We start from the raw sequence: 12,638 nt of genomic DNA on the forward strand, positions 1-12,638 counted from the left end.
AATGAAGAGAAAAGAGAGAAGGTAAATTGGATGCTAGCATTCTTCACTGCAAAGGAATTTTCTTTCTCATATATTCATTCATGATTAAGTATTTTTCAGATCTTACCATGAGAGAAGTAATATTTGGATAATGTAATTTACACGAGCATGTTACATGATTGCAGAAGCCCAGAGAGGTGGGCTAGACAGGAATGAGGGTTCTTTGTCAGATGAAGGAAAGAAGCCAGGGGAGAGAGAAGTTGCTTTCCTGAGTACCTATGCTTTCTGAGCAGTAGATTCAGCACTGAACCCCGGTCATTTGTCCTATTTTTTCATTTAGAACCATTACTAAATAGCTACTTGCTCCTAGGCAAATGGAAACAGAAGGCCCCAGAATGGTCCCTTCCTCTAGGGAGTTCAAGGTCCATGAGAGAGATTAATAAGACCATACTGGCACTAGAATAACTTCAGGGAACATGCTGTTCTGGGTCTTCAGGATAGAGAAGATTCAGGGGCGGGAGTGAAAGTGTGGGAGGTGGAGATATGTCAGGTTAGAAGCAAGAGTGTGTTGAGAAAAGGTTTTGGGATGGAGGAAACCACTTAAAAAGTTTTAGAAGTGTGTAAGAGGCCTATAAAGGTAATTAGGAGTCAGACTTTGAAGGACCTTGAAAGCCATGCTGAAGAACTTGCATTTAATCCTGAGAGTTACAGGGAACCGGCCAGTAGCAAGTCCACATTTCAGCCATGATGTGCAGGATAGATTGGAGGGAGTAAAAGCAGATCCTGGGACTCTAGTTTGGGGTTCCCTCCTAGAGTTTTGTGAATAAGACATAAGTTTGGGCCGAAGAAGTGACAATGAGAATGGATAGAAGGAGAGAGATTCCAGGGTCATTTAGAATGGCCATTTGGACATGAGAACCAAGGAAGAGGAACTGCTTAGCTTAACATTTGTCAGTCCTGACGGTGCTTTAGAATTAAGTATGGTGTTAAAAAAAATACAGGTTCTCAAGCCTTGGAAATTATGATTGTATGTCTGGGATGGAGCCAGACAAGGACCCAGAGTAAAGAGTGAACCAGTTGGGCAGCTGCCTAGGTTACAAATTTACAAGGAACCTAAAACATCATTAGAACAAATTGGAAATCTGACTTCTTAGAACTGGCAAAGGTAAAGATAGACTCACTCCTGATAAAGTAGGAAGGGCCCTCTCATAGAAATAGTAAAATAGTCCCTGCTAGCACCAACCTATCTCAGCTAAATGTTTCCTACTTGCAAAGTCCACTGTGTAATCAGAGGCCCTACCAGCACCGTGGGAGTAGCCAATTGCCAAGCAACTTAAATTCTGAAAGAGGGTAATGCAGGAGTGCCATTTTCTAGAGAGGAGAGGTTTATTGGTTATCTAAATTTAAGAACTCTGAACATAACATCCAACAAGTTGCTCAGAAAAAAATCACAAGATAAAACTGAATGGGGATGAAGTATGTAGTCTTAAATACAGAAGTCAGGGAAGGCTTCACTGAGGGGGTGACACTTAAGCAAAGACCTGAAAGAGATGAAGGAACAAACATAGGACATTTTTTCAGTCAGAGGGAATAGTAAGTGCAAAGATCCTGAGGTGGCATAGTGCCTGGAGTTTGCAAGAAACAATAAGTAGCATAGGCAGTGAGAGAGTGCAGGTAGTGATGAGAGATAAGCAGAGTGTAGAAGGACTTGTGGAACTCCTGTAAGACTTGGGATTTCTTACTCTGAGGGGGGATGTGAAGCCTCTGGGAGGTTCTGAGCAGAGGAGTGACAAAAATCTGATTTATGGTTATTCTCAAGCAACTCTTCTCAAAGTAATTTTATTCATGTGATTCAAATGGATTAAGTTATGCTATAGCAACAATGTTTGAATCTTGATGGTTAAATACATAAATCTATTTCTCATTCACTCTCATATCTAGTGAGGTCTTGTTAGATGCTCTGCTCATCATAGTCACCCAGAGATCCAGGCTGATGGAGGCTCCATCTTTACATAAGCTTTTCAGTCCCTGCATAAGACAAGGAGCATGGCCAATCTTGCATTGGCTTTTATAGCTTCCACCCAGAAGTGATAGCACTTATATTTAACATTTCATTGGCTAAAGCTGGTAACATGAACACAGCAAACCGCAAATGGCAGGAAGACATACATCCTACTCATTGTCTGAAAGATTGGGTACTAGATGTTTGTGAATAGCTTTAGCAGCTACCATAATCCAGCTTCCTGGAAACACAACCTTACAAAATTTTCTCCCTTTCATTACAGAGTTCTGCATGACTAAGAGTTCTATGGGTACATACATGTGGGACAGTGTGTGTGTGTGTGATTGAGGGGGGTGGAGTGTAAAGTAGGTCCTGTTTTCCTGGAAAAAAAAGAATAGTTAGACCCAAAGTTATAAATCTCCACCTCTTACAATTTTTTTTTTTTTGCCCTCATCAAATCTTCAAAGCCCACAGGGCTGAGTCTGATTCAAGTCTCAACTTCAAGGTAGGAGAAGCTGCCTGCATTCCTAGCAGCAATTGAGGAAAGTCACATCCCCAAGCACAGCCCTGAGGTGTGGGCAGTTTCCCTGGGTGTGGGAGAAGGCACAGGGCCGTCTACTTCACAGCTTCCATATTTTCTCCTACTTACTTTTTATTGCACTAATATGTTCGCCTGTCATTCTCTCCTATCACTCTGGCCACTGGTTTTCAGAATGAGACATGAACAGCCCAAACATGGTACAGGAAGACCCCTTCAGATATGGAAAGAAACATTTCAATTTCTATTTCTGCTCCCTTAATCTCACCCTTTCAAAGTTTTGTAGTTATTATTGGATATTTTATAATAGGTAGAAAATAAGATGGTATGCTTAGGTAACTTGTAAATATGTAATTCATATATTGGGGAATATCCTCAAAAACTTACTGCTACTGAGGTGAATACTTTAAAAAGTTTGGGGCCTGCTAGAATAGATTATGAGTCCTTTGAGGCTAGAGATAGGATATGCTAATTTTTGTTTCATGTATCTTATTATTGAAGTTTCTCATCATAGTCATAGACTATTGAACAGAAAGAGGCACATATCCTAAGTATTACAGCTTGATTTCTTGTCATCAGTAATTGGTACTCAAATTAGTAGCCAGATTGACAAACAAAACACTAGCAGCACCACAAAAGCCCTCTTCATATCTTCTTTTCAGTCATGACTTTCCCATGGGTAGCTACTCACCTGACTTGTAACAACAGAAGTCAGCATTGCCTATTTGTATGCTGCATATAAATGAAAGCACATGTAGGCCCATTTCTGTGGCTGGCTTCTTTCCTCCACAGAATGTTTGTGTATGGCTGTAGTTCATGAATTGACATGACTGTAAAACACTCTATTGTGTGAATACACCACAATCTACTTATTGTTTCTACTGCTGATGATGTTTGGGTTGGGTTGTTCCTTGTTTGTGACAATTGCAAATAATTTGCTGCAAAGAATTTTCTTGTATGTACATGGCTTTTGACACCCATATGTAGACATTTCTGTTGGGTAAAGGTCTAGGATTTGCTGGGTCATGGGGCACATGTATATTTAGCTTTAGTAGATAGCCTGTTTTCCTTTTTTTTTTAAAAAAGATTTTATTTATTTATTCATGAGAGACACACAGAGAGAAAGGCAGAGACACAGGCAGAGGGAGAAGCAGGCTCCAGCAGGGAGCCTGATGCCAGACTCGATCCTGGGACTCCAGGATCACACCCTGGGGCAAAGGCAGGCGCTCAGCGGCTGAGCCACCTAGGTGTCCATAGCCTGACAGTTTTGCAATGCAATGCTACTTCTTACTTGTTCTTGACATTAACACCAATCACAGAGTGTGATGCAAAAAATACATGGAAAGTCGGCAAATGGGGACAGGGAACAAAAAAGTGCATGTCAAAGATTGTCACCATGTAGACCTGTTGAGTCACAGCCACGGGCATGGCCCTATGCAGGAGGATGTTGTCAGGGAAGCAAATGATTACATCTGAGATATTATGGACAAGTGGTCTGAATCATAGCACTGCAGGGCTGGAAGGAAGTAGGAGGCAATAAAGAAAAGGGAGTTGCTTTTTCTAGGCAGGATTCTGCAAAGGGCAGGTGGAGTCATTGCAGGCAGATCCAGGTGTCTCCTCAGTTCGGCCATTCCAGAACTCAGTTTTATCTGCCTACCCAGCTGTGGTCATTCCTGGGATACTGACTGCTCACATTCAACCTGGGTTACAAAAGTGGCAGTTGTTCACTTACAAATGGAGTCCCTATATTCACCATCTGGGCACCTCTTTGCTGAGCTGGGAATCAGGTGAACAAAATGATGCTGAACTTGGGAGTCTGGCTTCAGAATGCAGGATTTTGACTCTGTTCTGATGTTGACAATTCACCTGGCTGGGCCAGGTCCTAGAACAGCTTTCCCCAAGCAGGTCCCATGAGACCTCAGAAAAAGAGGCTAGCATCCAGTAAATCTGGGAAACACTGGGCACTTTACAACTTTCTCAGGAAATCTCAATGCACATTAGCATTGATGACTCTGACAAGTCCTACTGCTAAAGAGAAAGAGAGTCTGTTTAACTGTGCTCAGTGTTCTCAAACTTGGCCAACAGAATCGCTACCTCTTTTTAAGATTTTATTTATTTATTCATGAAAGACATAGAGAAAGAGGCAGAGATATAGGCACAGGGGAAGCAGGCTCCCTGTGGGGAGCCTGATGTGGGACTTGATCCCAGGACTCCAGGATCTTGCCCTGAGCTGAAGGCAGATGCTCAACCACTGAGCCTCTCAGGCATCCTGAGTAACAAGCCTCTTAAATTCTTTTTATACATACAGATAAATTCTGCAGAATGCCACAAAACCCTTTGAAAACATTAATTTTAAAAAATATATGTCTGCTCCACTCTCCAGTGTAGTGTTTTTCAAACTGCTCTTATTAGTGGGTATTATTGAAATAAATTTAATGATTTGAGACCATCACTACTAATAATTAAAATGAAATATAATGGTAAATATCAGAGTGTGTCACATGTAATAATGTTTTATAAAACTTGGTTTTAGGGACTTTTAGACATAGATGTTTGTGTAAAGGGTCATGGCATAGAATGTACATCTTATGTGGGTCACAGGCAGAAAAGGAGGCTCAGAAGACCACACTGTTTCCTCAGATGTCTGAATGAGACAGTCTGCAGGGTCCACTTCCTCCTCCATAAGTGTCCACATCCAGTATTCGCTTAGATTCTTCTGTGCTCTCCCTACACCCTAATCCCAGGCAAGCTACAGTTTATAGCACTGCATTCTGCTTCCCTTTCCTGGTTTATCAATTTCTTCCTCTTTCTCTCCTGTTTTAACAAATAGGCCTTTTGATTTGCTAAAACTACTTACTATCTGACTTGAGGAGAGTCAATCAACTCCCTATTCCTGTTTCTTCATTTGCAAAATGATGATAACAAAATTTCCCTCTTAGGATTGTTTGTAATGTTGAAATGAAATAACCTATGGAAAGCATCCAGAACATAATAAGGACTGAAGAAATGCTTTCCCTTCCATCTGTCTCCCCACCCCCATACACAATTTAAGGAAACCTCGGTATATTTGTTCTCCTTGAGAAGTACTATCATCTCAACCTCAAATCCTTCTGTAGCAGGTGACTCCCAGAAAGATGATTTCTGTCCATCTAGTGATGATTCTTGTTAATTTCAACTTCAGAGAGTAATTTTTCAGCCTGATTCCCAGATCCTCTCAGGGTACCCTACTGCTGACTCTGCCCTCATCTCTACCTTTATGTCTATAGACTCTTAAGAATCCTGAAATTCAAACATTGGACTAGTTAGGAACATAGGTCTCAAAAAGGTCCAATCACTGGTTGAAGGTGACACAGCTGTTAACAGTTCAGCCCCCAATTCCAGGACTATGGACTCCAAGCCCAGCCTTCTCTCCAGCAAGGAGCACGCAGATCCTTAGGTCCTGCCTCAGCTGTGCCATAGCCAACTATAGGTGACCCAGGGGACACAAACATTCCATGCATCCCTAGCAGAGGGGTCGGTATCAGCCACTTAGTCCAGCGACTTAAACTGATTAATTCTCAAGGGGGGAAAAGATCCATTGTGACTGACCTTAGGTGGTAAAAGGATTTTCCTACTGTATTTCCTTCCAAATAGCCTTTGGAGACCGAACCCAAATAAGGTTACTGAGATGCCAGTGAAAGGCTTCTCTTTCTGTGCTTTGCGTGGGAGAGCAATAGTTTCGGCGACCCTCGGCGGGCCAGCCAGCCCCTCCTTCCCCTTCGCCGTTCCTCCTCTCTCCAGATTGCCGGGGGTTCACCTTCACACCTTCCCACCCAGCGGGACCCGGGCGAAGGCCCTGCTGCCCGGCCCTGGCCGCCCGGCCTCAGATCTTCCCCCGGCGGGCGGACCCCTTCCTTCCTAGCACCTGGGCCCCTGCTCCGGGCGCCTGTGGCTGCCTGAGCCCGGGGCAGGGCTTTTATTGTGAAAGGAGCTCCCTCCTCCTTCGCTTTCGGGGAAGTGGGGAGGCTGGGCTGGGACGCGCTGCAGGGACCTCGCAAACGCTGCGAACGTCCCTGACTGATCGTGGAGGCTCCTGCAGAACCGCAGATCCGCAGACACGCGGATCCCCCGTGGCCTGGAGATCCCAGACGTCCTCTAACAACCCCACCTGCAGAGCATCCCTGAGCGCACCGCACACCCAGCAGTTGTGGGGCCCCTTGGCCGCCGGGAAGCTGTGGACGCTCGGTCCGGGAAACCCGCGTCCTGGGAAGCCTCGGAGAGTCACGGAGCAAGGGGCGGCCCCGGGGGCGGTGGGATGAGCTGGCGAGCCGGCTGAGATCGCCGAGAAACGGGTCCAGCCACCGCAGGGGACATGGTAGGAACCTCGAGAGGGGACGCTCGAGTGGGCGGATCGGGTGGGCATCCAGACAGGTGGCCGCAGACATTGCGCGAGGCTCTGGGTGCGCCGAGCCCGCGCAGCTTCCGCGAGCCAGAATAGTTCTAGAACTTGGTGCGGCTTTTATTTCTGCACCTAGGAGGAAGTATGGGGGGCAAGGGGTGAGCGACCAGAGTTGCCACATTCCTTGACGGGGATGACCAAGGGCGCTTTCATTATGGACCCGTACACCCTGGCTGAAGCTTAATCCACTAGAAATAAATTGGTTCTGGTAAAGGTCCAGTGCCTGGCTCCATCTTCTGGACCATAGGGCAGATGTGGGAGTGCTGGTTGGTCTAGGATGTTATTCGGGATGTTGGAGAACTTGTGAACCGTTGCCTTTCCATTGATAAAAATCACAGACACCAGCAAGCAGAAAAGATAGACCCTTTGAGCATGACCCAGGCTACATGTGTAGCCTCAGGAAAGGGGCTTCCCTCAGGCCTGGCTGCTGATTAACTCTGCTTCTAGGTAGAAGCTACCTGCAGCCTCCACCCGCTGCTCCTATATATAGTACACTGCCCTACCCTGAGTGAGTGGGGTGAGGGGAAGGTGTCAGACACCAGAATGAGTTTGAACTATGAAGGAACCCACAGGGTTCTTTCTTCTGCTTCTATGACCCACTCTCTCTCCCTACTCCTAGGCTCACAGAAGCCAGATTGGAGTTCACTGGAGATACTTACCCGGGGAGTTTAGCTGCTGGCCTGGAGTTCAGAAGGGTGCCTTGGGATTCTCCTGTAGGATGGAGGGTCTCTGGGAGAACAGTTCCTTGGGTCCAAAGGTGTTCTGCCCTTGTGGGAGCTAGAGGCCATGAGCTGGTCAATAGGAGCTAGGGGCTCAGGGAAGGGTACCTATGAGGCTATATGTTTCACCTTCCCCTCCTAATAATGCCTCTCCAGTCCTCATAGGTGTCTTTCTCAGTGCTGCTAAAGAGAAGGAAATAATGGAATTTTAGGGTTGAAAAAGAGGGGTGATCAGAGGTATAGGATGTGAAACTGAGAACTATGGAGATTTTTTACTACAAAATTTCATGTTCAGGAGCAAGAGTATTGCCAGAAGAGGGTAGGGGCATCAACCCAGAAGGTTGTTACCAGTATGAAGGAGTCTCTTGATTTTAAAGGTGTCTCGGTGTCTCAGGCCTCCTGCAATGGAGATAGAATGCACAAGGGAGAAAGTACCTGCTTTCTGCTTTAGCAGCCTAAAGTGTGTGGATATGTTTGCTCTACTGCCAGCATGGGCTTCCTGTCCTCATAAGCCTGCAGTTTCCTGGCTCCTCATCCTTAGTTCTGGTGTGTTAGGAAGAAGACTTGAGTCAGAATTTCACTTGTGTCAGGGTACACTTGCCAGAGAGAGGGGCAGCCTGATAAGCGAACTCTGACGGCAGAATGGCCCTGGAGGTCTGAAGGTTTCCTTTGCTTCTCCCTCTGAATGAAGAGTCCTGTGGGCCAGAGGCCTGGGGGTCCAAGGTACAGCCAGATACTGACTGGAACTAGCATAGGAAGAGGTGAGGGGTCAGGAATCTTGGCAGGGCTGTGGGTGGGTGGGGGGGAGCTTTAGTTTCTTCCTCTATAAAATGAGAGATTGAACTAGATGTCCTTTCAAGTTACATTTAGCTTCAAAAATGGATGATACATGAATGATTCTGAGGCTGGACCCCAATCTGGTGTTGACTTCTTAGCATAGACAATTATGATGGTGTGAGGTAGAAGTGGTTCTCAGCCCTGGCTCGCACTTCCCCCCAGACCAGACCTAGACCAAGGGATTTATTTTTCAGGCCTCCCAGGTGACCCTAGTGTGCAGCCAGACTGAGAACCACAAGGCTAGAAGGCTGAGGGAATAGGAACTGCACTTCCCCAGATCCCCCTGAATCTGTAGAGCTCCCACCCCTTGAGATAGTCCTAAAATAGAAAGTGTTGGTGATCTCCATCTGCAAATGATACATCTTATATGGCCCTCTTGCAGGATAATTTCACAGAGAAACCTCTCTTTATTCATTAAAACTGAGATGTGAACTTCCCCAACTTGTCTGAATATGGTGGCCTTTATCCAGTAATTCCTCAAGACTGTCATATTACTGATCTGAGGACATAAAATGAGAAACCAGGGGTTAGAAATATAAAGCTAAAAGTCTGGAATCCTTGGATGTCTTTCTGCAAACTGAAGGCAGAGCTGTGGGACCTGTGAGGGTATTTCTGATCATCCTGGAGTGGGTGTGGGTCTCTGATCGGGCTTGCTGTGTGTATTTCTGAAGCTAAGATTGGGACACTTGCCAATCATGGCAGGAGACTTGATGTGTGCCAAGACTTAGAACTCAGATGAAGAATATGGACAGAAGAAGTTAAGACTATTATTGCCAACTTTAAAAAAAGTCTTCTTCCTGATTCTTAAAAAGACACAATGTTTTCTTCCTAATCACCTATTTGGCCACACTGCCACCTTCTATAGGTAACCATAGGTAACATTTTGGCATATTTCCTATTCTCTTTTAGTATTATTTTAAAGAGTTGAGATTATGCTGAACATGCAGTATTGTAGTCTGATTTGTTTTGCTTCACTTTTTGTGAAAGCATGTTCCATGTCTGCATCTCCAAAAAATATCCATAGCCATACTTTTAATGCTCAGTACCATGATTTTGATAATCATCTCTCTGCTTGTGGACTTTAGGTCATTTCCCACTTTGGAGCTGTTTTCAGTGGCATGCGGCCAGCTTCTGATTATCCATGGAAATGGGGATCTGAGTGCCTGGCTAAGTGGAAATCAGACAAGCTCACAAGAACAAATTGCTTCAGCCTCTTTATAAAAGATTTTACTGCAGTTACCTTCGAAGGCCCAAAGTGTGGGTGTGGGAGGGGTTTCCTCTTGTCTGTCTTCACTCTATGCTGTGGGCATGTCATCACACAGGAGGGAAGGGGATCCCAAGAGAACCCACACACAGGGCAGTTATTCTCTAAAGAACTAAGAGCTAATAAAATCCGTGATGGTTAAGACAGAGGGGAATCTTCAGGAGAAGGAGATGAAATCATAGAAGGGATGTGACCTTCCCAAGGTCACTCAGAGCTGGGTTAGATAGAATTCAGGTCTCTGAGGTCTTTTCCTCGCTTCATGTAGGTCCCATCACAGACACTATTGCCTCTTTATAGACTTGAGGCATTTGGTGCAGGTTAGAGTGGCAAAAGAAAGGCACAGGATTTGATATCAAAATGAAGTTTGTGCCAGACTAGGCTCCCACATGGCTCTGGGTAAGCGCTCCAGTACTCTGAGCTTTACACCCCTCTGTAACGTGGGGTTATGATAATGGACTGTTATAAGGAGCAAATGCAATCATGGAGATGAAAACACTTGGTGCCCCAAAGGTGCTATAAGAATAGCACCTTCTTTACAGAAGACCCACAAAATAGGTTTTCTTTTTGTCAGAACCTAAAACAAATGGTAAGGAAGTCACTAATGCATTTTCATTCACTACCAGTCAAGGGGGGGCTTCTGGGACTCTCCTCTCAGTATGGATCACATGCAGATAGATTCTAGTCTAAAACAATTTTCTTGCTCCTTTAAATATTTCTTCTCAGCAGGCAGGAAATGCCCAGCCTCCAGATGTTTGCCCAGTTTGTGTGCTCTGGGCATCCTTGCTGAACACTGGATGAGAATGCAGCCCCCACTCAGCCACAGAGGACCCTGAAATCTAATGCTGGGGTCCTCCAGCCAATCACCTTGCCCAAGTGTGTTAGGCTTAGCTGAAGGAAAGAGGTTAAACTGGTTTTGGAATCAGAACTGGGAACCATGACATCCAGCCCTTGGAGCCCATAGGGAATTTGATATCCTTTCTCTTGTGGGCAGCCCCCTTGACCTGCTGCATATGAGAGCCAGGCTCTGCACGGGACTAGCCAGGGAGCAGAGGGTTTTAAATAATCTACTGGCCCTAACCAGCCCAAGCAGGAGTTGGTTCAAAAAGCAATGGGTAGGTTGTGGGGGCAGTTAATAGGCCTCACAAGGAAATGAGTTCCTTAGCTATTTCAGGGGCTAGTGAAAGAAATGTATTTCACGTGGGCCTCAAAGATGCTGACAGCCCTCTCAGAACAGAAGGAAGACCCAGCCCTCCCCCACTCCCCACCCCTCCCCACCCCTCCCCACCAATTTAGAAACAGAGTACATTAGGTCTCCTTGAGACCCAGGTGCTGTGAGCAACCTGGGCTATCTTTGCTTGGATCCTTTTTTGATATGACTGTGGAAGAAGTATTTCCATCTGGGGAGTTTGGAGTGCTATCCCTGTATTGTCTGGATATGTCTACATAGGTCAGCATCTGAAGGATCGTGTGGCCCAAGAGTGAGGATGGAACAGTGGCTTGTGGGTAATCCCTGGGCTGCCCTTCTCTGCGTGGACCCTCATCTCCAGCACACACATATAGATACAGACACATATACTTAGAAGTGGCCTGGGATCTGGCTGTATCCCCCAAGGGCCCAGCCTGGTGCCCCTGGACCTGCTCACTGAATGGATATGATAGCAGTTGGTGAATTCCATGGTGAAGGGGTGTTAAGGGTGAAAGGGAGGGAGAAGAGGAAGTGGAAGATGAGGAAACAGTAGGAGCCTCACACTGCTCCCCAGCCTTTGACTGATTCTAAATGAACACGTGTCTCTTTTAGGCAGGGCTTAAGTCTACTCTCAGTGGCTTTGGAATTCTCGAGTAGCACATCTAGAAGACCACGAAAGGGGAATTCACAATCTATGTATAAGTATGTGGAAACAAACCAAATGTCCTCAACTGTAGATGGGACTAACAAGGTGGGATCCAGCCATACTGTGCAATCTACTGATACACCCAACAGCATGGAGGAATCTCAGAGACATTTTGCTGCATGGAAGAAATCAATCTCAAAAGGCTGCCTACTGTGTGATTCCATTTATATGACATTCTGGGCAGGGTGAAGCTATAGGCATTGAAGAATGAGTGATGACTGTCAGAGGAGGCATGTAGAGGCTATGACTCCACAGGGAGGACATGAGGGAGGCTTTTGGAGTGATGGAACTGTTGTATCCCAGTTGTGGTGGTGGTTCTATACATGTGTGTGAAAACTCCTAGAACTATTCACAAAAATTTTAATTGTACTGTATGTAAGTTAAAATAATACAAGAAGAAGGGGGAAAGGTAGTCTAGCAGAAGGAACAGCATGTGCAAAGCCCTGGAGGCAAAAATGAGCTGTCAAAAGTTGGCTGGGAGGAGATTAGGGGGAACTTCCTAGAAGTGGGGTTGGAAGCAGAGCTTGGCTCAGGGGCATGGGTGGTTTCCCAGCTGAGGATTTGAGTTACTATACTGAGGGCAGTGGGGGCACTGGAAGGGTTTTGAGCATGGTGAGGTGGGATGTGTTTACATTTTAGAGAACAGTTTCAGAGGGAGGGGAGGCTGCAGGGGGTGGAGGGGAGTGTCTGGGAAATGACGGTGATCTGGCAGACGTGATGGCAGAATTACTTAGAAGTAATCGTGATATAGAAGTAACTTATTTAAAAATGATACTAATCATTTTAACTCTATAAAATAGAGTTTTTTTTTTCATGTTATATTCTAAAAAGCCACAGTGAAGTGTTTGACATTTCTCCCTTAATCTTCTAAGTTGGTTTTGCCCTCACTATCACAAAAATGGGTTAGGGATAATTGCAATAATAAATGAGTGCAGCATTGGTTATGTTACCCTAGCCACCTTGCCTGTG

General features: G+C 45.5%; 1 protein-coding gene across 5 annotated transcripts in view; it reads left to right on the plus strand.

Moving 5' to 3' along the window:
* GASK1A (golgi associated kinase 1A) overlaps positions 1-12,638 on the plus strand; it is an 81,993-nt gene that overhangs the window by 22,289 nt on the left and 47,066 nt on the right. Inside the window, exon 1 of one of the 5 annotated variants that reach the window (XM_025461115.3) lies at positions 6,505-6,873. The exons of 3 other annotated variants lie outside the window; for them this stretch is intronic. In XM_025461115.3, the coding sequence (XP_025316900.1) occupies positions 6,871-6,873 (3 nt within the window). In that variant the 5' untranslated portion in view covers positions 6,505-6,870. Of the gene's footprint in view, positions 1-6,504; positions 6,874-12,638 lie in introns of those variants that run through there. One more of the 5 variants, XM_025461112.3, reaches the window with a different exon arrangement.

The sequence above is a fragment of the Canis lupus genome, chromosome 23, assembly GCF_003254725.2.
Source record: "Canis lupus dingo isolate Sandy chromosome 23, ASM325472v2, whole genome shotgun sequence".
NCBI lineage: Eukaryota > Metazoa > Chordata > Mammalia > Carnivora > Canidae > Canis > Canis lupus.